General features: G+C 38.5%; 1 protein-coding gene across 1 annotated transcript in view; it reads left to right on the top strand.

Annotated features, from left to right (window-relative positions):
* Positions 1-1429: 1429 nt before the first annotated feature.
* MSRA (methionine sulfoxide reductase A) overlaps positions 1430-27935 on the top strand; it is a gene marked incomplete at its 5' end in the record, with an annotated part of 78882 nt that continues 52376 nt past the window's right edge. The window contains 2 exons of the mRNA XM_009698941.1: positions 1430-1498; positions 27060-27179. Coding sequence (XP_009697243.1) covers positions 1430-1498; positions 27060-27179 — 189 coding nt within the window. The remainder of the gene's footprint in view (positions 1499-27059; positions 27180-27935) is intronic.

The raw sequence follows: 27935 nt of genomic DNA, 5'->3' as shown, positions 1-27935 counted from the left end.
CGCCCCCGCCCCACCACAGGCCAGGGCCGAGCCTGTCAGCCACGCTGGCGGTGCCTCTGGAAAAATGTATGTAAGAAAGGGCAAAACATGGCATGGCAGTGAGGAAAAAAGTGGGAGAAACAGCCCTGTGAGCCTGAAGGTCAGTCAGGAATGGAGTGAAGTTGAGCCGCGAGAGAGAGAGAGGGGGGGGGGGGGGGGGGGGAAGGTGTTGTTTTAATTTGTCTGTGTTTCTCACTATCCAAACACATTTTAATTGGCAATAAATTAAATTAATTTTCCCCGAGACGAATCTAGTCTTCCTGTGATGGTAATTGGTAAGAGATCTCCCTGTATATTAGCTCGACCCACGAGGTTTTCCATCTTGTTTTCTCCCCCTGTCCTGTCGATGAGGGGGAGTTGTTGTCCCAAAAGCGGGGTTGGTTCACCCGCTGTGCAATGCGCCCATCGGCACACAGAGCAGAGGGATTTTATTCCATGTCTGTACTGAGATGGGTGCTAGGTGGTAGTCCAACAAAGCTTGCACACCCTTGAAAATCACACGGCAGCTTTTATACAAAGATAGAAACAAAGAAGAAACTACTCGAAAGCAAATGATTGATTACCGGTGATCGCATTCGACAAAAAAATCATCTGCCCATGTCTCATTACCTAATTACTTCATTGTACTAAGGTGGTCCTAAATTTGCACCTAAAATCTCCTCCTAGAGGTGTGTTTTTTAGCATTATAATGAGATTGTAATGAGCTAAGTTCATCTAAAGACACAATTTGGTAAGTTTCTGGACCCCAACTGTCCAAGACAGTCTTGGAGATCAGTCTCCTCTTCTTTTCTTATTGTTTTGGTTCTTCTTTATTGTATTCTGCATTCCTCAGTGGCACACTCCTCCAGTCACCAGACTTTGCATGGCTCACTGTTCTCACTCAGTGGAAAATTCTGTTTTCTATGGTATATCAGAATGAGAGGGTGGCTGGGTGGGCATCGGGCAGCCAGTCAAGGTCAACCCACCACACTGGTGCAGAAAATATGTGCTTGATCATATAAAAAAGCTTGTGGCTGAGCAGTAACATTTTCTAGCAGCAAAGGAGAATTATGATTTCCCTGCTTTTTCTACTTGCACGAGGAGGTTGCTTTCTAGAATACTCCACTTTTGATGGTGATTGCTACTGTATATTGCTCTGTGTGTCTGTGTCAAATTAGTATCAGCTGACTTGTCTTAACCACTAAACTGAAATGCATCTCCAGTTTATATCCTAGGACTTGTGGACAGTATTTTTGAAAAACAGAGAGTGTGATGTTCCAGATATTAGTCAATTGTACAGACTGGCTTTCATAAATCACACTTCAGGTTTCAGTAGAACTGTAAGAAAAAAACAGTTGGTTTTATGCAAAGCATATATTCTATTACATTTTGACTTTTTTTCCCCTTCTAGACAAACATCATGTCAATGGAAACAGAATGGTAGAGCCTTTCCCAGAGGGAACACAGATGGCTGTATTTGGTAAGACATCAGTTTTAAAATAAAAGCTCTAAGCTGTATAGTGTTACTGCATGCCAAATTTCTTAATTTCAGCGTGAGTCCTTAGAGTTTTAGAATTTGGGCTGCTATTGCCATTTTCCTAATCACTACAATCAGCTAAAGCCACTGATCATTTTGGGAGATGTCCATGCCCGAAAAGAAGTATACTAAAAGTATTTTTCTGAGTTATACAAACAGAAAATTTAAAGGCTTATTTTGTTCCATAAAAATTCCAAAATAGTAGCTTTTTCTGTCTGATAATTCCTGTAAGATCATTCATTATTTTAAACAAAATTCTGAAGATGATCCATGATTCTCCAGACCTTAAGTCATGCAAGGAACTCAAACTGCTGGGATCTACTGTACTTGCAGAGTTGTTACCATTTACATGCGCCAACCAAACTTGTTGTTTTGTACGTTACTTTGTGAATAGTCCCATAGACGTCCTGTTGGGTGCCAACAGACCTGCAAAGGAGGACATTTGTAAAAAAGAAGATGTTTAATTTCATTGTATGTGTGCTATTTTCTGTGAAAATGTCGTTCTTTGAGCCTTTTTGTAAAACATGAAAAAAGTGTTTCTCTGGAGAAATTATTTGCTTCTGGAAGAAAGAAACATCCTAAAATAGATCAGAATCACCAGTTTTTTACCAAGATACAGACTTTACCCAAATCTAGGAATCCTCAGAGCTGTCATTTCAGAATGTACTAATGTTAGTCCTTAAGGGCAAGCCTTTGGAATTTACCAGGGAAGAAAAAAGTGGATTTCTATGACAATTATTCTTAAAACTTATTGTTACAGAGAATGAATAATTTCCTAACCCCGTTTTGAACCATAAGATTGGGTTGTTTAGAAAGGATATAATTCTGTATTAACTTCTACAGGATGATAAAAAAGTGCCTTAGGAAATTTATTATATCCTATTAAATGTTTATCTATATGAGATGTTGAAGTAAATATTAAATTACTACTTGATACACCTGCTATATCATCTACCCTGGTGGAGTTCTAAATCATAATAAGTGCAGGTCAGGTATATAAAGCAGTCATCACTGGTTTTGACCTGGGCCCGTTCTAATAACTTATATATATATTTTGGCAATTGAAAGGCAATGTGTGTAACAACAAATGTGTAAAAATGAAGGATGTACCCTGGAAAGCAGTGATTCTGAGAAGCAATGCTATATAAATGCCCAGTATGATGAAACAAAAGGAATAAATGCAGCCTTCAGATAGGAAATAAAAGGTATAGTGAGTAGGCATTAGCAGGCAATTTTACACCTGCACACAATGTTTCTGAGTCAGGTCCTAAAATACATTTCACATTCTATTGAGTAATTAGACCGAATTTATTAACACGTGAAATAAGTGAAACACTGAAGCAAACTTTCAAAGCAACCAAGAGAATCTGCATATCATCCTATCTTCGGATACGGACTGGGATAGTTAGCAGAGTGCCTAACCAGAGGTTTCAGATGTCTTAGGCTCACCAGGCTGCCAGCTGCCAAACCAGAAGGATGGAGGTCTCCCGTGGTCCTGTGATGTGGGTATCTCAGTAGTCCTAGGGCACCCAGAATGAACCTCAACACTTGTGTCAGGCACCCCATTCACCCCAGATGCTTCCTGAGGTTATGCATCAATAGAAAACACATTATTGATCTCTGTAAAGGCAAAAGTAGTAGAAATTATTTTCGCTGCATGGCACAGTAGATCACATTGGATAATCTGATCATCCCTACTGATGTTAAAGATCATGAATCTGTTTTACAGGAGAAAGTAGCCTATGTCAATATGGCATTTTCTCAATCATTGAGGTTACCGATGGTGATCTGGTCTGATCTATAAAAACACAAGATGTAGCATAAATGTTTCAGAAACGTGAGCAGTGTCTGGAAGTTCTTATGTAGTAACAGTTTACATTTCTGTCTGGACTGAAGTGTTGATCTTAATCAGTTTCAAACAGAGCTGTATTCACATCTGCAATATTTAGCGATCCTATGTGGAATGCAAAGGGCTAAGTTATCCGTGGGCACTGAATTTATTACACCAAAAATATCTTTTGAATCGATAACTGCAAAAAATCATAGTAAGCATTAACTTTCCTGTGGAGCTAATGTTTCTGTAGTTGCCATGACTGAAGAGGAGAAATGGTTTATGGGTGTCAGCCTTCAGTTATTGTTGTGATTTCTTCAATTTCTCTTTAGAGTTCCTCTAATCCGGTATTGTCTCTCTGCCAGTATTCCTTTGTCTGTGGGTTTTGAGAACATAAAAAAATTCTTGGAGCAGTGGAATGAGAGATTGTTTGGTAATTTTTTTGGAGCTAATGGAAAATGATTGTATGTTACCTTTAGAGTTTTAAGGTTAAGACGGGTGTAGAGATTCTTTGAATTTCTTACAGCAGACAGGCGGAGAGTGTCCTGCTACAATCTGATATTGATGCAGTCTTCACTGTTTAAATTTTTTGAAAGCTCCTCCTTTATTTTCTGTGTGGTGGTCAGGTCAGTTTTCCAGTGGATGTGGTGGATGTTGGTGTGAGTGCTTCTGTTGGTTATATCACTCTTAATTGTACACACTTTGTAAAATTGCATAGAAAGTAATAAACTACCTACAGAATTTAATTGGAAGAGAGCAAAATCTTGTTAAAAAGCCTACTTTGAATCATTCCTGAGGAACTCTGTTATCTTTACATCAAGCCTGGTAACTTTCATCATCTTTTAAATTGCCCTAGATTTTCTACAAGATTGTGATTGCAATTGTTGGGCTAGGTGGTGAAAACTCATGCTGCTGCCATCTGTGCTGTGAATAAATGGAAAACCTACATGTTCTTAGGTTTACTATTAGACCTGGAATATAATAGTATACAAACATGACTCTGATGATAATTGTTGTCGTTTGTTGGCATTGGCATCCCATTCTGATGTGTGGTATAGAAAAATGGAGCTACAGTTCAATTTTGCTACCTCTAAGGGGGCAGCATTTCCTGGCCCCATGTGAATGGGAATGAGAGGAAGCACTCAAGAAAACCATTATTTGTTAGTAATTCTCCTCAGATTCTTACTCATCCTATCCATGTGTACCTCTGTTAACAGCAAGTTCTTTGTATTGTAGGACTCTGTAAGCCAGGGGGAAGAAACTGAGCTAGTCTGAGCTAGTAGACTTTCTGACTCCACCTTAACGAGAGAGAGCTTCTCACACCTCTTCTCCAGAAATGTCCTTTAATCCTTTAACTGGGATTGCACAGGGACAAATCTTGAAGAACAGTAGTTACTAAAAAGTAATCCCTCTTCCTTAAAAAGACCTACAAAAGCTAAAAGATGGTAAATAACCATATGATTTTGTAGATATAGCCTACTTGCAGTGAATTTTCCTACTGCTTGGATAGTTTTAGATTCACCACTAAAAATAACAGTATAAAATGTAATACTGTGTTGTAAACACTAATCCTTTTACCTGCTTGCGAAATGCAGTTAGATTGCATTGCATAGATCCATCTTCTGCAAAACCTCCTTCAAGATGCTCTTACTAATGCTGCATTATTTACTTTATGATACAACTTCTTGTTTTGATCAAGGTACAGGGTGAATGTACACGGGTCATTGTTCCTGCAGCTTTCCCATTTATAACAGAACCTCACAGTTTTCAAAAGAATATTTAAATGATCTTGAGATTCTCCAGTTGTCTGTTTAGCATCATTCAGCTGCCTAAGATGCATCCGTTGTTCATTAGAATAAAGAAATGTGTCCTTGTTTCTACAACGGTGAAAAAGCTAGATTTCAAGGGTGAGGGTGACTCTTTAATGGAAATCTTTTAACGCTAACCATCCAGTGACCTCTTAATCCAGTTTCCAGCTAATATTGAAGCACTAAGAGCACAGGAGGTGCACAGGCACTGCTGACAGCCTCGCTGGAGACACTGTAGAATGCTAGATCAAAATTTGTGTCCCTTGAAGTCCCCCCCCAAGTTCAGTAACTGAAACAGATGAAACACTAGATGTTATGTGTTTGTGTTATGGATGGTAAAGTAGAAACTATAATAAATCCCTGCCCAGAAAGTTTTCTTGTCATTTTTAAGGCCATAGAAATTTTCAATTAAAAGTATTTTGCCTGTAGTGACTGATTTTGACCAAAAACCTAACCAAAAGTCAAAACCTGAACATAATATTAGGGAGTTGATAATATTTTGAAAAGAAGCAATTTAGGGTCTGAATTCAACTTTTGGATAGAGGTGTAAAAAGCAAAATGAAATGCTTCAAAGCTGCAGAACCTATGCAACTTTCAATAAATTAATATTTCCATCAGTACCATTGTAATTCTTTGCATATTTTAAACACATTTAAATACACTGCTTTATTATGCTTAGAAATATTTCTGGACAACTTTTCTGAATTTTAAGTGCATATTTTTCTTATCAAAATCTGCTGTTGCAAGACTCCGGTTTATCCCTATGTATTGACTGTGCTTTATATGCTACCTTATTGCTCTAAGAGGAAGCACTGTGCATATGGTGCATTCGTAGAAGGGTTCTTATTTACTTTCAGTAAAATCTGGCAATATTTCAGATTTGTAATTATAACACTTTTAAAATATGGGAGTAAATTGTGTTGTATTTGCTTGACATATACTGGCTAGTAATGGGATAATTGGTTTCTTGATATAAACAAAATATAGACAGAAGTAGGATGTTAAGGAACTGATAAGATCTAATTACAGACATTTCTGAGTTGGCAGACAGATCCAAGCTTGTTCACCTTCTGCTCTGCACTTATTAGAGAGCAGCATGTTCCAGTAATTCTACAGAGCCATATTATTGTTGTACTTTGCCTGAGTTATTATGTCCTATTGAGATTCAGAGGTACCCTATGCATTCCCACAATTCCCGCTGCTTCCAAAGGTTATTTAAAAGCTAACATAAGATTACACCAAGATTGCCCAATTAGTCCAGGCAGAGCCCGGGGTTTCTCAGCCTTTGCATGTGGCCTGTTCAGCTGCCTCTGCAGTGCAGCATCACACGATACCTACGTGGCGTATGCAGTTGGAAAGTTGAGCTCCTCAAACCAGACCTGCTCTTGGGTGGTTCAACTCTTTCTGATAAAGGCTTGATCAGGGCAACTTTTCAACTAAGGGAAATAATTTCACTTGAAAGTGGGATGATGTGTTTAAGAATAGATCACTCTTACAGAGTTTCTTTTGCTCATTCCTGAAACAGCTACTGGTGGCCATGTCAGAAAAGAAAATGTGTTAGGAAGTCCTTTGGTCCAACTGAGGTTTCAATTACAATGTTTTTATGATGAGCTCTGTTCTTTTCACCAGGAAAAGGAAATCACAGGAAACAAAGTTTGGACCCCAAGAGAAATACCTTTTTTGTAGACAGTAAAAATAGAACAAACAATTTTTCTCTGTTGCTCAAAGAAGAGGAAGAAAACTTTAAACCATACTACATGTCAGAAGATATTATATCTCTGTCTGAAGAGAATGTAAGACTTTGTGATGTTTAAACAGGTGTGTGCGCTGTGACCCAAATTGTAGGAGAAACATCTACAGCAATATTACCAGATGTTACAAGGATCACATTGTGGAAGAATTGAGAGCCAGAGGGAACGTCTTCCAGAAGGGACTCATGTTTCTCATGTTAATTCTCTTTCAACATCTTGGAAAAGTGAAGGAAGTGTACTAATGGGCTGGATTTGTAAAGCACTGAAGCATTAATGCTGTCCTGTGTTCACACGGTAGTGTAAAAATGGACACTGAACTTTCTGCAGTTCTAGAATGAGAAAATAAACCTGTGAAGACATTGCATAACAAAAAGGGATTGCCTAAAGGGAGGCCACTCCATCCCTAAGCCAAATCACGTTCCTATTCTTACTTTTGCAGTGTGTTTATTAAAGAAATATATCCTTATTTCCCATTTTCTTTTTTTAATCTTCCAGATATTGCTTATGGCCAATGTCTTTTTGTTGCCTCTTCCAGAGAACTAAAACACGACTCAGATCCCTGCCCCTGCTGTCTGATCCTGTTTCGTCCTTATTGCCACCAGTGCCTTAACATCCTCTTCTTCATAATCTTGCCTCAAGTACGATGCTCTGGTTTTCTGGTCCAGCTTTCAAGGGGTATGTCAGCTCTAAGCAATTGCCAAGGAACGTTCTCTGTTTAGGATTTAAAAGTCTAACCGGCAAAGCCCTGAACTGAAAATTTTTCCCTAAGCCTGTTGTAAAATAAGGTGATAAACACAGAAATAAACGTAATTCCAGGACCTTTTAAAAATGAAAATCTTAATATTCCATTTCTCTTGTCCTATAGCATATCATAGGCATTATGCATTAAATGCTGGTGATCTGGTTTGATAGCATTGTGCATCAACTTAGTGGTAGTGTAAATGGCCAGTTGGAGAGCAGCAGGCAAGACAAACCCAGATAAATAGAGAACGCTACAGTCTGCTTGGTCTTTGCCAAGGACATTTCCTGACATTTATAAACACTAATAAGGGACAATAAAATATCCCTAATGCAAAGTGAAAGCTGTCCTTGATCAGAACAACCCTTCATAACGTTCTTTTATTTCAAAGCATCCACATCTCTTTTTCTTTTTGCTTCTGAAAACAAAAGTAATGTGGCCTTCAAACACAATATCTGTCCTTCTCCATCAGGGACTTGTTTATGTTAATTTAGCTTTCTTGAGGTAAGAATTTAGCTTTGTGTGGGTTTCCACTTAGAGTGTGTTTTGCACATTACTGAAGATCTGGAGGTTTTTAAAAGTAAATCAGAATGCAGCTTTTCAACCAACATCATTCACCTTAAAACAGCCATTTAATTATGTTTTGGGGATTTTCCAACTGAAATGAGTAGAAGAGACATAGTTAATTTTCATGAGTTTTGGGTAAGGCTCAGTGATCTCCTTTGAATTGTCTCTAACATACATTTTATTTTCTATGCAAAAAGCCAGCAAGAGCACCTAGATTACTTTAGCAATGCAAAAGCCTTACAGAGAAGTAATTTCTTGCCAGTGATAAATAGGGATATATCAGTGACTAGGATGAACATATGCTTGGCATCATTCTGAGTTGGTTTAAGTTTGAAATAGAAGTAAATTATCCTGTTAATGACTAGAAGCTGCCCTCATCAGTTTTATGCTGCTTTGCAGGAGATACATGTGTGTATATGTGTGTGTGTTTATGTGCTGGGATATACACACATACACATTTGCCATCAGCATTTATGCTTTGATTTTTGTTAATAAAGCACAGAGCATGGTGACATAGCATAAAACACAGAGAACAGTGATGATTTATTCTATTCAGCCATGAAAAATGTGATGCTAATTGTCGGTAGTTACAACAGGAGAGGAAAATATGTGAGGAGGTTTTTTGAGGGATAAAATTGTGTTGTTTTGATAATTTTAGACATACTGTGTCATTCAGAAAGTATTGTCAGTGCATCTTACAGATCCTAATGGATTTATCTTTGCAAGACTGCTGTCACAGACTGACAATATTAGAACTGGGGATGTGAGACCGAGTGAATAGGGTCCTATATTAAAACGTATGGATTACTTCTTATTGAGTTATTCAGTTTGGGATAATTTAGAATTATTTTCAGTTGTTTTTCTCACCTGATGAAGTTATTGGTGATCTCACAAAAAATATCATTAGATATCTTGCTTAAAATCGAAGAAAGAAAAATCATCTACTTTTAAAATACTTGCTCAGAAATGCTCCTGAAGCTTGGGGGAGTCAGCTGGAATCTTTATATTGCTCTCATTGGTGCTTTCAACTCACTGAGCTGTAATTAATCTCAATAGATTTTAGATATGTAATCTAAAGTGGTCTTAAAGAATTTCTCCCTAGTCAGAGAAAACACATTCGGAGGTCGGTTCATAACAGCTGTCTCAGAAAGGAATAGATCACCCTCTGTAGGTGCCTTGTTCATCAAACACTATCTAAACAACTAGCTTACTAGAGGGAATTGGTTCGTTTGCATAAATATGTTGCAAATGTTTTATGCCATTTGAGGTGTCCTAGGGCATTTGAGATGTCCACAGGGGGCTGGCAGGGATGATACAGGTCTTACAGGAGGTCCATATTCTTCTGAACTAGGAGATGAAAGCCAGATAGGTTTATGTGGGACATCCTGAATGATATTAGATAGTTTTGCTTAGGGATTCCATGTGGAAGTCTAATATGTGTGTGAAATTGTCCTTGATCGCCAGCTTCGAAGGACACAAGTCTACCTTTTGTCATATGTGCCACTCTTATGCCAGTCCTGTGCAGAATTGCTGCATAAGCCATCTCAGATGAGACGGGATGCCTTTATTTATGCATTGGTACTGAACCATGGGTTCCCACTGACAGTCATGGGAGCTTGGACCCCTTTTTTGTCACGTGTGAACACCTATTTGTAGAGGTCTAAATGTAGTTGCTCAAGTCTGCATGCTGAAGCACACCCTAAGAGTTCTCTATTTCAAGGGCCTGAGGTTAGCCAGGAAGAGTTGCTTCGAGAGTGTTTGTCACAGAATCCCTTACATCCCAGTATATGCCAGGTATATTATTTACCCCTGTATTTAGGGTAATGCCCACATTATTAGAGTATTTTCAGTGGCAGTCTATGCTGGCTAGTACAGGCTCTCTACTTTTTTTGGGTGACACACACAGGTCTTTTGTCTTTAGAAGAGAGTGAAAACTCCACCCTTTAAGAGGGCCAGACAGCATTTTGTTCCAGATTTTTATTCTAGAATACCACCTGACTTTGCTCTCTGTGCTGGACGCGCTTTAGAAATGAAGGAAAAAATACACCTCAGCAGCTACAAGAAAGAAATAATATGATCAGTTTTTCAACTAAGATAAGAACTAATCACAAAAAAATTCTGATTTGAGTTGAACTGTAAGTAATTTTGAAACAGCCGTAGTTATTTGTTTGTGAGCCAGGGAAAACAGCATGCGATATGTCAGGCTTTGAGATAAAATTTATTGGTGTGTCATTGGCTTAAATCCAACATTATGCTCATAAATAATATAATCCTAGTGTGACACATTTTTGCTTGAACCTTGACTGAAAATTATTGAGAATCATGTTATGAATTATGTAGTAGCAGTCACGCATTCAAGTCGAAAGGATGTAACTTGAGTGAAATGCTGAAATGTATTTGCAATTAGGTACACTATCTAAAGACACATGGTTGCAGAAAGGGCAAGGTGTCTTTCTGTGTATCCAAAGGTATAACATGGAGCCTGGCTGCAGACTCAGGATAATGGTCATCCAGCTTTTATTGACTCATTCTTCTGGGATGGAAAGTCTGATGTGGCTGAACGTTATTGTCATCTGTATCACTCTCTTGTATGCTGTTAGCACTGTCTTTTGTCTCTTAATTTATACTAGCTCAATATGACCCAAGGCTCCAGACAAACCTTGACAGTAACATGCAGTCCAACTGCACAGTAGGATGGGAGTAACTCAGTGTTATTCAGTGGAATGTGCCTGAGAAGCCAAGACAGGACAAACGTAGGGATTTAAACATCCAAATAGTTATACTCAGACTCATCAAGTGTGATGGTGTTTATCCCTGTGGTAGATAGCGAGATTATCAATTGCTTTGCTTTCTAGAGACCAGTAAACCTAGGATCGTTTCACTGTGCTGCTACGTTAAAGATCTGGGTGTGGTTTTTAGATGTAAAAGGAGTTTCGATAGCTTACATGATCCCTCTTCAAACCGTTGAGGTGCGTGCTGCTTGGCTGTAATGGTTAATGGTTATTTCTAGTCTACTACAGAAATGCACACCTGGGTTCTTTTTTTTTTTTGTGCTTACTGTATGCATACTGCTTTGTTCCCAGGCTGTCTTCTGGAGAGAACCGACTAGTTCCCTTTGAGATGAAACCCGCATGTTGTTCTGGGAATAGTTCATCCTGGGTACCACTCTTTCTAATCACACTGTGAAGCGGAGAGCAGTTTCCCTCCCTCTGCTCTGTACTATCCTGCAATATTCTCGGGGCAGACCTTGTATCCTGAAATGTCCTGATGGGCTCTCATGTCATGCCCCAATGCACGCAGCCCCCACCCTTGGTCTTATGCTACAGAAGCATCATTCTTAATGAACTGACACTGATTTGATACAAAACCCTGAACTGAGAAAATACGTGTGCACACATACACACAACACTAATCATGCCTTAGTGCCATGGGTGAAATGTGTTGCACGGTAAATGGAAGAACAAGGTTGTTGACCATGTTTCCCATCTCAGAGCTGTACCTTTTCTTAAATTTCCTGCAGCTCATGCCATGGTATGTCCTGAAAACAGGGAACAGCAGCGTTGCATGAATAAATGATGCCAGGCCATGAACCACCTGTGGTACAGACATGTTCAGCCAACTGGAGCTGACTATAGAGTGAGAATTTAGCATCTGTGAAGAATTCATGAATATTCGTGACTTTTACTTGTTCTAGTGCTATACCTTCAGACAAAGAAGACTGCATCTAAGCGGGGACTTTTTACGTGAATTTACTCTTGCTGGCCAGTATCTTCTGTATCCTTTCTTTTTGCTTTCATGAACAGACTTTTTAATAGATCACCAGTTCCTTGGTGCGTGTGATAGGGCCAAAATTTATATTTTTATAATGTATGTTTGTACTTGAATTTTTTTAATCTTCAGTTAAAATATTGCCCCTTACCTCATTTTAAAACTAATCTTGGTCCCCTCCAGGTATTTGTTCCAGACTACAATTATTTATGCTTTGCAATGCTGTAGACCAAACCCAAGGGTAAAGCAAAGATGTTTGTAGCCTTGTGGTGGTTTTGTTGCTTAAACAGACTTACTGACTCAATACAAATAATTTCCTGAGAATTCAAGGTGCTGTGTGGATCCAAAATGTTTTGGACGACGTGCTGAAACTTACAGAAGTGCTATGTTGTTTGGAACCTGAGGCTATAAAAGTATCTTGGATCTCAACCAGTTGTGTTCTCCCTGGCTGCAGCCTGCTGTGAGTCTAAGGCACTTTACTGATGACTCCATCAGTCATATTTTGTCCCCAAACTCCCTTCTTATACACAATTTTAGGAGGAGGGTGATGCATGGATTTTAACTGATGCTTAAGCATGTAATTCCTTTTCCTGTTGATGCCTGTTGTTGGAAAATGGAAGAGGAATGAAAGAGCAAACAAAACAGAAATCATCTTTATGCCAGTATATAAACCCGTGGTGTTTCCATGTGGTGAATACATTTCTGCACCACTTAGGTCAAAAGAGATCTAGCAGAGCTGAAAAAGGTTCAAGGAGGCAAAAAGAGTGATCAGAGTATGGAGCATCTTCTGTACAAGGAACAACAGGGTACACTAGGACTATTCAGTGTGAAAAAGAGATAACTTAATGGAGTATGAGAGGTCTACAGCATAATGATAAGCACGGGGAATGTAAAAGGGAATTGATTTTGCAGAATATTTCCCCGTGCAAGAAATAGGAGCCAGAAGAAAGGATGCAAGTGGGAGCCAGTTTCAAAATAAATCAGAAGAGCTGGAATAAAATAAAAGACTCTTTATTGTTGCTCTCCTTGCCAAAGGATTTTCTGCATACAGAAGATTTCTCAGGTTGAAATGGAGCCAGGAGAAATAGCTGGAAGAGGGATCCACTGAGAGTTATTCAAACCACAGCAGCCTCAGGAAATCTGCAAAAGTCAGAGACTAGGGCCACAGTACTGGCAAATATTGTGCGTATTTGTCCTTTTCTTATTCTTCCCTGAGTGCCTGCTGTTGCCAACTGTGAGATGGATCCCTATTATGCCATATCCTGTATGTCACAGGTCATCTATATCATGTGTGTGTGTCACCTATCATATCACATCGACTGCTTTTCTATTATTAATTAATGAAAACTGTAGGGGACTCACGTAGCTCGAACCTGTGTGCTGATTTGAAAATACAGCAGTCATTGTTGAAAATGGTGTTGAAAACCATGCAAATGGAAGCCACAGCTGTCATTAGCTCCCTGTTGAGAAAGATTTGTAATGAGAAATAATGCATTAAAGATGCACGTGAATCTTTTTCTGCTGGACAAGTTTTGGGCAAGTTCTGCAAACTTGATATGCATTCTCGTAATCGCACCTAACCTTCTTTGAAGCTGTATGTCAAAAAACTCCCCCAAAACCCAAAGGAGGCAAAATGACTGATTGCACAGTGAATGCTGTAGAACAGGCAACAACTCTTTTGGGGTGCATGTCTAGCTTGGCACGGATATGACAGCTGTCCATGCCTCTGTGCTTGGGAAGCAGATGGGCTGAAGGCGTAGCATGGAGGGGCTTCTTACTGCTTCCACCCTGGGGCAGCACAGCTCTGTCTCTATGACTGCGGTACCCAAGTTATCCAAGCCTGGTTGGCTCGCTGCAGTTATACAAAATACATTTGTACAAGGATCTCTGACCATGGTTTGTATAAACTGATTTATTATCCGCTTCAGCGTTCACTCTGTTGTATCTCAGGCTTGTCTGTTGTGTATTACTTTTGACTATTGCATTATTCTGAAATGCAGTAGTCATAAGTAATACATATTTCATTACTTAAAAAAAAATTAATAATTGCTGATTCAAAACCCATGAAGAAAGAGAAAATTCTGCCGCATACAAAAATAAATGTATCTTCGCGTGTTCCGAGAGTTGCCACATCTAACTTCATGGTAAAGATGGGAATTTCCACCTTAGATGGCTGCTCTGCATTTGTCATGGTGCTGCTTTAACAAATGACAGTGTGGGTGCCTATAGCATCTTACGAGACTCTCCCAAAAGCCACCTTCAAGGTTAGAGAGGCTATTTATTGAAGCAAGACTGTGCTACTACAGCCCTTAAAACAGCTGGAGGCTCTATGCCTCATGATGCCTTCTAGCTTAATATTCTGCCAACCACAGCCAGAGAGAACAGGACATCTAGAGGATGTCTAAAAAACAATGGGGTTGGAGAGTGAGCAGGTCATGGACTTCCCTGTGCATAATGGCAATTCCTTTGCCGAGCTATCAACGCAGCACGGACATGCTGCCTCAGCATTTATTATAGTTCCTTTGTTTTCAAGAGTGACATACCATGTTTTTTGGGAATAAGTGCACGTCAAGTACTGTATAACCGGTAAATGACTAACCACATATCTGTTTGGCCTCTGTCTGTTCCTCTGGACATAAATAATTTTTTCTGTAACAATCTTCTCTGGTATTTTCTTGAGTAATTGTCTGGTTTGGAGGGTGGGTAGGAAAGAGTTATTCTCTTTTGCAAGTGAGAACATACCGTAATTTTCTTGGCTACTAACAGATGAGAAAATAACTCTTGGAAATTCTGTATTTCCATTAAGGACAGCTGTGGTTCAAAATAGATTAATTTTAATGATCTTCTAGGTACACTTGGAAGGCGTTTATTAGTTTGGACTTTTATGGGAAAAGGGTTAAGGATATGTTTCTGTGGAGCTGGGGAAATGAGGACTAAAGGGCTGCTTGTTGAATTGGCTTGTTATTTGAATGTAATTATTTTTGGCTCCTGAGCAATTATAGATTGCAAGTTTAAATAATTGTCAGGGTGCCTACAGCTTTCCATTGTTGTCTAAAATCTAAAGTTATAAATAAAATAAGTAATATGAGATTACTTTTTCTGAATGTGTCTGTGGCAGTTAATTTAACTTAGCAATAGTTATCAAAAAAAAAGGAAAGAAAAAACAAGATTTCTATTCCTTGCAGTAAACAAACTTTGTAAACAAGTTGTTATTTTCTGCAGCATAGCCCTAAAAGTGATTCTTACTTTGCTGGTAACAAAAAGTTTGTCGTGCTTTGCTTTTGTAATAGTAGAATATATTTTGTTTTGCTTCTGTATATTTCAAGCTCCCTAAGGTTGCCGAGAGATTAGAGAGATTTTCACAAGACAAGGGTAAGGCTTCGCTATTATTGCAGAGATGAATTTGTATGAAAGATACAGTTTCAAGAGAATCAAATGGATTACACAGCCCTGATGACATCTCTTATTTTATGTGTACATCAAGTTCTACTTGAGTAGCAGAGCACTAAAGTGTGTCAAATGACCGAGGATGATCTAAAATGAATCTCTGCGAAGTGTTGGAATGCTTAGAGCAAAGGAAGATCACGAAATGATTTGAAAGCCTCAAATCAATGACTGAACTAAAGATGTGATGCTTTGCAATGAAGCAAATAATCAGGTTGATGATAGGACCATGTAGCTCTATCTCAATCTCTTTCACATATTATTGTACCAGTGGTTCTTTTTATCCCTAACAGACTTTTGAAAGGTAATACATTAAGAAACTACTCCCTTCTTCAAAGGGGATAGAAAAGTGGCTAGACTGAATTTATCTGTGCACAAGCTGGCATAATTTATTCTTTATTGACTGTATCCTTGGACATTCTGCATTGTTAATTCAGATTAAGATTTGGTTCCATTTTTGAACGCTTCAGAGGTGTGCAAAGAGCTTCTGATGCTTTTATTCATAGTCATCACATTTTCATTGATCCACTAGTTTATTTTGTAAGAGAAATTAAAAAGAGTAAATAGTTAAAGGAGTCAGAATTTTGACCATAAACCCTGACATTTTTTTCTGAATCCCTGGGACACTTCAGTCATCATCTTTGTGGCCAAGAAACATCAGGTCCCTACATTACTTCTTAAGACTCCTCTTTAAACCATTAGATATGAAAGACAGGCAATTTTAATCCAAATATTTTGCACTTAAGAACTGTTTGTTCTTACTTCGTGAATAGCACTTCTTTTCTGCAGGTCATATCCATTTTTGGTGCAATATTTCTTTGTATGGGATTCAGTTGTTCGTGGAAAATGATGCCCAATTGTTCCCAGCCATGAGCATTCACTCAGTTGCATTCCCAAATCCCCGAACATGAAAGAAAACATGTGTTTCTCGGTTTTCAATTCCTGAATTGTACAATTTGTGACCGCTCTCTTTCATGCTTATCAAATGTACCGATATGAATGACCCTGTAAATAGAAAACTAAGCTTTTGGGGAGGTTGCTGTTTTGTTCTGCATTTGTACCCAGAACCCAGCACAATGGATGAAAATCTGTGATGAAGACTTGTATGTGCTGTGGTTTGGAGAACAGCGATACCACTAATGATAGAAACAAGCCTCAGAGAGAAAATCTTTTACAGTCTGCATTCGGGCTCAAATTCCTGAAGCCGCCTCCTCATCTTGGGTTTCCCAGTTCTACACCTGCCTAAATATAATGGAACTGATTATTTATACAATGGCAAGTAAACAGAATTAGTTCGATTTTGTGAGTGAAACTTGATCAAAGAACAAAATGAATTCTGATAAGATGGGAATCTTCAAGAGTAAGACATTGAACTATTTTTTGGATGAACTCCCTATTTAGTTTTAAACATTTTTGATTTCTTTTGTCCCATGCCTAATCTTGACTGGCTCGATCCTCAGCCTAACAAATATCAAAATCACCAGTTGGTGTATCTGGTTCAACATGTTAAAGCAATCACAACGTTCTGATATATTTTCTGTATTTTTTGAAGCAGTTCTTTATTTTGTCTTATTTTCCACATTACTATATTGCAGCTCTGTTCCATTGACAAGAGAAATAAGATGAAAGTTGCTACCTTTTATCTAGAATACAAACCAACCAAAATATGAGAAGGAAAAAGAAAATACATAGTTTTATCAAGTGGTATTTCTATCACCCAATAGTCATAGCATGAAAAAGAAGCATTTTAAACAAAGACCTGTTACTTAGGATTCTCTGGTATTTTTCTAAAAGAGATTCTTTGCTTTGCTTTGGGATCACTCATAGCTCTGTTGTGGAGTACTTAAAGTAATAATTCATAAATTATGGTTCATATGAGGCTTAATTATTGTGTGCAAAATGCTTTGATGTTTTTGGATGACAGGAGCTAAATACATGTGAATTGCTGTTTAAGTATTTGCTTTCTAGAGGAGGCAGAAAACATGGTCCTCCCCATCCAAATGTCTACAGCCAGGCTTCCTCCTGTGCCATATTCCCACCCTGGTGTCCTTTTGGGAGCTGGCAAGTAAAGTCCATGAATTGGATGTGTATGTTTGGACCTAATGGACCCTGCACATCTTCCAACTCCTTTTAACCTTTCTCTCCTAATTAAGCGAATACTGAGTGTGATTAATGCAGAACAAATAGATGCAGAACAGTAATTAGGAATAAAGCCTGTACCCCAAGACTACAGAAAAAGGCAGAGCCACAGAAGTGGTTGGCTCTCTTCACTCTCGCAAGATCTACTTCTCTTCCTATTCACTTTTAAGAATGATTCACAGTGCTAGTTCTGATTATTTAGACCCAAGATGAGCTTCTGAACGGTTCAGGTGCAGCTCACAAGTGGAAGTTACATTACACAGTTTTCCTCCCAGCTCTGCCAGGTGGAGGTATGTGTCACGGGTACAGGGACATTCTGGTGCATCTCTCAAAGGTCAGAAAGTTTGGCCTCTGCTGCTTTTACATGTTCTCCTTCCAGTGTATGATGACAAGCTTTCAGGTCAGCATAAATGATTTTCTGAGTGGGCCGTATCTTCCAGTTTCTGGGAATTAGAGACAAGAAGTTTTCCAACAGAGGATTTTGATGATGGAATTTTCTTACTATGTGGACTCACCAGAGAACAGTTTTGTTGACCTTCAGGATAAAATTGGTTTAAATATTCCTGCTTATTGGGTGGAGGCAGAATACTGATGCAGTGAATAAGGCCATCTTTGACAGTATTTTAATACACTGACGTGTATATCCCTGCTCTCTGCTGGTTAAGATCAAAATTACATTTAAATAGGAATATCTGAAACCTCTCGTACTCTAACTGTGAAGTTTAGAGCAACTGTGGTTTGTGCCTTATTAACATTCTTGATATTGGCTTCAGATTTATTTAAATCCTGTTGATTTTGTATTATTTATAACTTGTAACATGCTTTTCTGTTGAGTTGAATAAACACATTTTAAGAATAATTTTCTATCTCTCTATCTCTCTATTGCTTTTCCCAGTTTGAGTGCTGTTGTTGTAGGGTTTTTCAAAAGTCATACTTATGACATGTTATGCATATTTTTCGTGCTGAAAACATGGCAGTTTTTCTCTTGACAGTAAAATATTCCTTTTCTATTATGATAGTCTGCTTTTCCTTTTACAATAATTCTAATCTGTTGTGCAGATTTTATACAAACATACATACATACACAAACATGTGCCCACACGCACTTCGAATGTCAGCAGCTACCGTACAGACGTAAATGAATTGCCTGGGCATTTGTTAATTTGAATGAGCATGAGGCTTCTGCTTCTCCTATGGAAGAAGACGCAAACCCAACAGTTTCTCTGGGAATTCATGCAGTGTGAACAGAACACATCTTGGCAAAGTGGTGAGCCAAGAAATTCCTCTTTAGTTGCTCTGTTAGGCAAACTGCATTTTAAATTTCTTGCCGAGGGCTTTGTTTGACTTGCCCCAGGCAAGCTGTTCAACATATTTATCAACCCTGTTGTAGCATTAGAGCCAACGCTTATCTAGGAAGATCATCCGCTTAATGCCATCTGTCATCAGGAGTTTTATTTCTTTCAGATGAGCTTGTTCTCCATTTCAGTTTTTTTTATATTCCTCCCAACCATTTCTTAGTTGATTGTTTTCCAGTGATCTCAAATATTCTGTGATTGCTCAAATATTCTGTGGTTGCTGCATGTTAAACCCCTGTAGACATCAATAATACAATTTTTCTTTAAATCCTGATTGATAACATTAATCCTCTATGCATCCAGATGGCTCACCAAAGCGCCCTACATATTACAGTGTTATGTAAAAGATGATATTGCATTTCAGTCTGAATCTGGAATTCTTTCCAGATTCTTAACAAGAATTTGAAAAAAATTCAGAACAAAGACTCTGGGGTCGTTCATGCTGCATTTTCATCTTGGTGCCTATGAGGACATGGCTTTGATCATTTTAGATTTTCAGGCCCTTATTAACTGTTGTGTACGTGCACAGGCAGTATGAAAGTGTTCAACAAAGCTATATTCACGCACTTTACATGTGATTGTGAAATTCAGTTCTACTTTTGGATTTGTGTCCACAATCACAGTGAAGCCAAAGGCACTGGCATATTTCCCTGTAGGGGACAAAATTTAATTTTCTGGATTTCTAGTGCTATTGAGTTGTATAAAGTCAAGAAAAAGTATTGTAAGCAGACATACAACCACTGCATAGAGCCTAGATACAGGCTGTATGCTCTCCTGGGTCGCCAGGACGTCCTGATCTCCTGATTGTCCAAAGTGGGAGACCTGCAGGGTCCCATCACAGCTTCCTTGCCTGCTTGCCCTTCTTCCTTTTGGGGGAGGGAACACGATGGTGCCTACCGGATCTCATCCTGATCTTTCATGGTGAAGCCAAGGTACCCACTTCAACATGTGAAGTACTAAAAATTAATAGTCCCCACAGTTTCAGAGCGCACAGCATAAATATCTCTTTGGCTCGGTGCTTAGAAGTATCAGTACTTGGACTGACTTCAATCAATCAGCTGTACCAACTGCTCTACACAATTTTTTAAAGAGAAAAACGCCAATCACACTCAGTTAGTTTTTGGCGGAAATGTACAAACTGAGCATTATTATATAGGTATGTAACTTGCTAAGGTTCAATTTATTCCTTCCAACTGGGGAAAAAAATCATTTCAGTTCAAAGCAGCTGAGCATTTCATTCTCCAGATTTTATAGAGGTAACTAAATCAATCGTATTCAAAATGTGGGCCAAGTCCTATACTGGCCAAGAGAAGCGGGAATACTGGCAGCTGTGTCTTCAGCTCCCGGAGAGATGCTGGCTAGAGCAAGATGCGCTGAGGTAGGCCGGTGGGATGTACTGTTGGCTGTCCTTTGCTGCTTCGATGTATAGGAGCAGCCTGTGCCCCCAGCTACTTTTGGCTGGGTACTGTAGCATTTGAGCAGCTGGCAGAATCATTGCTTCTAGGGTTTCAGAACATAAGCTGGCACAAGAGCCGGTCTCCTCGGTCTAGTGTGCTCCCCAGCTTTGGATAGATCCTGTCCTGCTACTTACTCTGATCTGGGGTTAGGGAAGAGGTTTCCAGGGCACATTACTCTTTGTTCTCTCAGCGTACCAGCACGTTTTGTTTTTCTGAGTATATATTTAAAACTGACATTTTCCCCTACTTAGTGGAATCGTACATTCTAAAATCCTGTTAACAGAAGGAGGAGCAGGATCCATACCCTTTGCAGTTCATCTTCTGCAGTGAAGCATTGCTATCAACCTGGCATTGAAACAGCTTCTTAATCTGCTGCATGGAAAAGCGCCTTGAAGTGGTGTGGGTGTAGGGATTGCAGGCGGTGGGCCAGAAAAGACTTGGCATGCCAATGAAATAATGCATTCATTCTTCAGAATATGACAAAAACGAGTCTTCTGGATGTCCTGTTGGACTGCTGGGAGGGAAGGGGAGAGAGAATGCTTGTAAATAAAGCTGGCAGGAGCGAAAGGTCATTGGGTAGTCAGGCAGAAGTCAGGTTGTGTATGCACCTGATGCCCAGCAGAGAAGGATACACCACAAAGGTAAAGGACAAAGACATTAAAACAAAATGCTCCACAAATGAAAATACCGTATATGTGTACATGTGTTAGAGAAAATACGAAAATTAACCAGTGTATGAAAAGAATACACCTGCTGTCAGTTTCTTTAAATGGAAAGCTGAGAGCCCCTGAAGCATCAGCCTCCTTTAGCAACTGTGGAGCTCAGAACTTAATAGACTTTAATTAGTATAGAATGGGTGCATCTTGTGAGGTTTTAGTTTGGATCAGGAATACCCTTCTGATGCAAATTTACTGCTTGTGCTGATTTACATAATGGAATCATAAATAGGAATTTACATCAGGGAACCTGCATGGAAACCGAGTATGATTCAAAGATGTGATAGGAGCAAACATTGGAGAAGGGGATCAGAACAAAGGCCGAGTAAAGGTCACCTTTGCAGGATCATGCAGTTTCTTGTAGCAGTGGAGAACACATCTTGAATGCTCCTTATTTTTCAAACAAGTTTTCCAATCTGTTTTTTGGTTCTGTGTGATGGCTATTGCATGCAGTACACAAAATAAAGAATCTAACAGTATTACAAGCTACAAACATTATTATGAGGATAGATAACTTTGTAATTAGTAATTTTGCTTAGGATTCATCTAGCTTATGCTGCAGCATAGACTGCTACAACTGAGCTAGTCATGCTAGACTCTTCATATAGTTGTGGAAGAGAAACAGGCAACTTTCAAACACAAATCACTGTATTTTGGGGGTTTTGATTCAACTACATATTTAGAGACTTTCAGGTTTTTGTAATGTCCGCATGTGGGATATGGGCTTGTTTCTCTTGCCTTAAAATATGCAAACAGTTATATTTGAGATGTCCAGGGGCATTCTGCCTGGCCTCAGGATGCCTTTTGAGAAAGGCACGTGTCTCTCCTGAGTCCTGTGTCATTTATGTCAGCCTTGTGTAGATAGATGTCTTGGATATCCTAAGGCATCTCAAATGACCTCGGATGTCTCCATTTAGGCAAATAAATTAATCCCTGAATGTATGAGCTCCTGTTGCAGTCAATGGAGACCTAGTCAATATGGTTAACGTAATCTTTAAAGCTATTCATCTCGCTAGAAAGTAAACACCTGGGGTTCAGTTCTGCTCAGTTTATCTCTGTGAATATTTCAAAATTATTACAGATTATCTTTAACAATGGGATGCTTATCTCCTTTATCAGAATAACACTTTGCTTTCATTATTGTAGAAAAATACTTCAGCTTGTGCTAACTATTTTTTACAAATATGCAAATGATCTGGGTTGCCTATGGAAACACTTGTTCCTTGGCTGAGCGTAAGGCTGTGTACAAAAAAGAGTTGTTCAGAAGATATATATGTATATGGATAGATAAAGAGAATAGTTTGAGAAAATGGATGTGGATGCCAGAAAGGAATAGGGGTACTTGCATTTATTCCCAAATTGTATGATTAATATTATTTATAGAGATGAATGAACCTTTAAAGATTGCCATTTGAATCTGTTTGGTTTTGAAGTTCAAAAGCAAAAAATCTTTAAATACCTTTTGAAATTCCAATTACGAGTCAGTCAAAACCCATCAGTAAAAGAATAGTTTTTGTTTTACAAATTAGCAATTAAAAAGTGACAAATATCTTCAATGCTTAAACACTCTTCTGCAATATCCATTATGTTCAAATAATACTCTTTCGGGAACACGAGTATGTTCCCCAGTATTTCCTTCTTTTTTCCTTTCTCTTAGAAATGTCTCTGGAACCTCTCTATCTAACTCGAAAGCTGCACTCACTTCACCAGTACTGGGGATTATGCAAATTATTTCATGAATAGTTTAAAATCACATTCATGTTTTCTGGTTTCAAATTATAATATGGGTGGCTTGTTTTGCTTTTATGTTTCTTTTCCTGCTGTTTTTTACTGTTTTTTTCCTCTTGAGTTTTATTTAATTATTTAATGTAATTATTTTAATTATTTATTTCTTTCATTTTCTTACTAGAGTAGTCATAATTAGGGAAAGTAAACTTTTTGTATGTGAAGTCCTGAACTGAGATTATTTCCCTATTTTAGTAATCATCGTTCATGTTAAACACGGCTTAAGGCAGCCAGTGCTCTGAAGAACGGGCATTCTGTGAGTTGATGTGTCTTAATGCTGGAATATTATGAGGCGTTTTATTGTTAATATTTCTCTCCTTGTGACAATTTCTCTGTAGAACATGGCACCACTTTAGCAGAATAACAAACATCAGCCCCTGAATGTATTAATACTGTGGAAAGCAATTTAGTATTGTATTGTTGTAAATTACGTCCCTTTACTAGCAGGTTGTTTTATTATGACAAAGATTTCAATTTTATCTGTTCTCATGGATGTGAGGATTTATCGTTTGTGCAAGGTGCCAGCGTACTTGAGAAATTATGGGACTAGTTCACCAAGAGAATAAAACGTCTGTCTCGGAGGAAGGAGGGCCGAATGAACTCAGACATAAACTGGAAAAAGAAAAAGTGAAAGAAACCATGATGAGGATGTAGGTCACTAAGTCAAATCTACAGGTCAGAGAGGGCTATCAATGAGGGAATCTTAAATAATAGTTATTGATCAAGAAGAGTCAGTGACCACTACCCTGATGATCAGTAATTTCAGACAGTGCAGTTAGGGGTTTATTGAACATTAAAATTCTTGAAATAAATAGGAAAAGAATGAGCGTTTCTACTTTGTATTTGAAGTTGGGCCTATATCTGAACTCAAACGTGAATTTGAGTTGTGTCCTTAATTTTGGTTTACTCTTTTGCACTCAGGTGTGTGCCTAGGAATACATTGTGGGAAAAATTTTGGGTCTGTACTATTCCTTGGCATAGATGAAGTAGCTCATTCACCACCCCTCAGCACGCTTGTCCAGCCAATGTTAGTTTGATAAATTGTCTACAGAGTCCTTTTTGCAAGGGTCTCAGTGTCACCGGCTGCATATGCAGCTGGGATTTTAGGAAGCTGAAGCTCAAACCTCCCTTGTAGTATGAAGGATGCACAGCACTGAAGTAGTAGTGTTGGGTGAAGTTTATTTTCCGTGCTTCACATACAGGTACAGATACAGACTTAGGATCTAACAAACAACAAAACACATTAAAGGCACCCTTGGAAGCAGTCGAATATAGCCTAAGTCTGCCCACTTCTTTGTGAGTTCTGATGCCCTCTTCTGCCCTCCACCTAAATCCAACCACCGGAAAACTACTGAAAGGTGCCTGTTTTTTCAGGACAACATGTTTGGGTGAAAACTGTTACAGGAAGCAGAGAAGAAACTAGTGAACCTGATGAATTCTGAGACCACCATGTTTAGACAGTCCTAAAAAATAAACAGAATAACTGGGCACTGTTTGTAGTTAAATATCTAAATTTGAGATAGATGAGATTTAAGTTGATCCCGCTTCCTTCCTCTTTTGAGGTTGCATGTGTGAACACAAAATTTTCTTCTGTTGACAGAGTAAATTATGATTATCAGAAGGAACCAAGTCTGTCAGAGCAGACTGGATGGCCATGGAAAAGCTGTGTTTCCAACTTTTGACTATCTTGCAATGGAATGGAAATACCATTTTTTGGAACCAGTGATAGACTTGATATACAGTAACCCTTTCACATAATTAAACAATTGTCGCAGACATGATTTTTTAAAATGATATTTTCTCTTCTGTGTTCACTTTAGCAAAATCAGATGCACTTTTTGAATAGATTTTTTCATCAGAGTCTAATTCTGTAATGCCTCCAAAATGCCCTCATGGATAAGGCAGTATGAAGACGTAGTAAAGATTTAGCTACATCTCTAAGGCTGGGGATGAGGAGTAAAGAACTCCAGACAGGAATGATGAAGCTCAAGGATATTATTTTAACAGAGATTTGTCCTCTGACCCCAAGCTCTGGATGCTCATGTTTGCTTCTGAACTTTGTTACCATATGCCTGTTCAGTGTAAAAAGGTCAAGAATTTGTATAACCTCCATATTAAAGTATTGTTAATGAGTGTTGCCTACATGCTTCGCATCGCTCAAATGTACAGCCACAGGAATTTTGGCAGGACGCATGTGGTAATTTTACAAGGAACTTGCAGACATACCTATGTTCACATGCAGTTTTACATGTACGTATGCGTAACATGGATAAAAATACACTTCTAAGCAATTATTTGGTTAAAGACTCAAAGGCTGTATCTAAAGTATGTGTTCCAAGGCTATGTTCACAATGGACCAAGGAGCACTTCCCAGCTCACTGCTGTAGGCTCCCTCTCATCTGTGACCTGACTATTGGGATGAGGCATGGGCATGCGCTGTTCCCCTTATACATGCTCCGACTTCTGTGGGAAGGAAATCTGAGTGTCAGAGATTGCTGATGTGCTCTGGTTACACTCTTGATTTGGACAATGACGGGACCGCAGCTGCCGTTTGTACTGTGCAACATAGGCAGTGTGATGTGTAAATGCTGTCTCACCCTATAGCAATTGACTAGACCTAGGGGCATAATTGCTGGAGAGCTTCTCAGACTTAATTGAGATAGAGTAGTGACATCAGGTACAGAAATACACTCTAGTTTAAATCACCATTAGATAGGTGATGTGTGAGTGCCTGAAGAATTTCTCAAATAAGAATTCTTGATTGTTTCTGCAACACTGAGAGGGAATTTCAAGAGAGGTCTTACTGCAGTTTGCCACCAGCCTAATGGAGCTGAGGAACCCAAGTCTGATAGCCATAGCTGTCTCTGTAGTCAAGGGAGAGTGACTGTAATTTGATCAGCAGTTTATATCTTCTGTGGACTAAATTGTCCTCGGGAGATGCCTGCCTCTTCCCATGGTCTCCAGGAGCAGGCTAGGCTCCTAATTTATGCAGCTTGCTTGAGCACCTGAATTAGAAGGAGAAATCTAAGTCATTACTTCTGTAATTTTTGGTGCATTACAACTTTAATTTGAAGTTAATCTCTGAAGTTTCAAGGAAAGAATATGCCTTTGTGAGCCATCATAGTTGATAGAAGGGACTACTTTGTTCTTCTAGTTGTACTCTGAAGGAACATTTCTGTAATTTTTTAACCCTTCATATCTGCAGTGTTGTCAATAGAAAACCCATCATGGATCATTGACTTCTAAGTGTATTTAATATTTAGCTTATTTTTTACTGCCTTTTGTTCCAAATATTTTAGTAAGGCAATAATAAAAGGAAGAATGTTATCACTGGAAGAGATAATACATTGCCTGTAATCAGGGATAAGCTGAACAATACTAGAGTGCACCTGACATATTTCAGCTTTAGAGAGTCTTCCAAATTGTAGCTGACATCTCTTAACTCTTTAAGCCATCAGAGAATTGTGAGTGTTAGTCTTGTTTGTTCCTTCCCCTGGCTTTCATACAATGTGCTTGATTCCTATTGCCAAGAGAGTTTTGCTAATTTACACCTGTTGACAGGCTGATGTCCTTTGATAATTGGCCACATGGGCAAAAGACTACCAAAATTTTGTCTGAACATCAAATATCTGCATGCATAAATTGTTAAACTAAAGCATTTTTCCTCCTGTATAGCTTATAATTCAATCCATTATTACTGCCACCTTTAAAGACTGCATGTGCCTGAAAGCAGAAAATTAAATAACTGTTTGCCATTAATACAAATTATTGTGTTTTGACAGCTTGCTAATAAACAAAAGTAAAAATGGTGCTGTACAAATAGTGCAATTGCCTTTTAGGTAACTTCTAATTTTTAATGTGCATGAGAATTCTCCTTGTTTGGGTCTTTGAACCCTTGTAGGATTTGTCCTCTGTGATATTTTAATATTCAGAAGCATAAATAAAGCTTTATTTGAGTTGTGCTCTGATCCAGAATGGATTTCTCAGTATAGTTACTCTATGTATAATCTTCAGAAACATTTGACCATTATGTACTGGCTATAGATGTTACTTCCACCATGGACTGTATCAATTAATGTGCAAATGAGTGATTTACTGTTGAGCAGATTTTGACATAATGATATGTACTTTGTGCAATATTCAGGTATGGGCTGTTTCTGGGGAGCCGAGAGGAAGTTTTGGAGACAGAAGGGAGTCTACTCCACTCAAGTTGGTTATGCAGGGGGGTATACTCCAAATCCTACCTACAAAGAGGTCTGTTCAGGTAAGTCTTTCTCTTTGGTTTTTAAGGATCGTGAGTAGAATCCTGTCAGATCATGAGTGACAATAAAGACTGAAATGAGTGACTGCAGCAACTAAACAGATTTGGTACTTAGTCAACTCTGGTATTGGCCTTGCATCCTAATGAAATCTATAATATGCCCATCCCATTGTTACCTCCTAATGCTTAATGAGTTAATATATGTACAAATATTCTGAGTTAAAAAAAAATTCTTCAGGAAATGAATTCTGTTTCAAATTATGCAACTATGTTCCTTAGGAAAAGCATGAGTTTTGATTTTACTTTTTTCTGTATCTGAGTACGAACAAAAATCGGAAAGCACACATTCTTTTGTTTTCTTTCCATATAAACGACAGGTTGTATGGAGAAGTCTAAATTTCTCATTTGTGTTATTATTAATAATTTGTTAATTTTTTATATGCTTCAATGCACAGCATCCTATAATTTCCACACCAAACCCTTGCATTTATTTTTCATTGCACTCTTATACTGATCCTTCTACAGTACTAATAACCCAATACAGTTTCTTTCTGTGATCTAAAACATAGAACCACTGGCAGCCAACTGACTAATGTTGCTGTTAAAGCAAATTCTTACTTTCCTATATTCTCTGGTGGAGAACAACTTGGAGGTTTTCTTTTCATTTATTTTCTTTTAACACTTTTTACGCCAAATGCTGAAGTTGATACACTGTTCTCACGGACAATCTGTCACATAGGCTTGATAGAAAACAGGTAA

The sequence above is a fragment of the Cariama cristata genome, unplaced genomic scaffold (genome assembly GCF_000690535.1).
Source record: "Cariama cristata isolate BGI_N322 unplaced genomic scaffold, ASM69053v1 scaffold1534, whole genome shotgun sequence".
NCBI classification, from domain to species: Eukaryota; Metazoa; Chordata; class Aves; order Cariamiformes; family Cariamidae; genus Cariama; species Cariama cristata.
The sequence above is the reverse complement of the archived record's forward strand: the minus strand, read 5'-3'. Positions and strand labels throughout refer to the sequence as shown.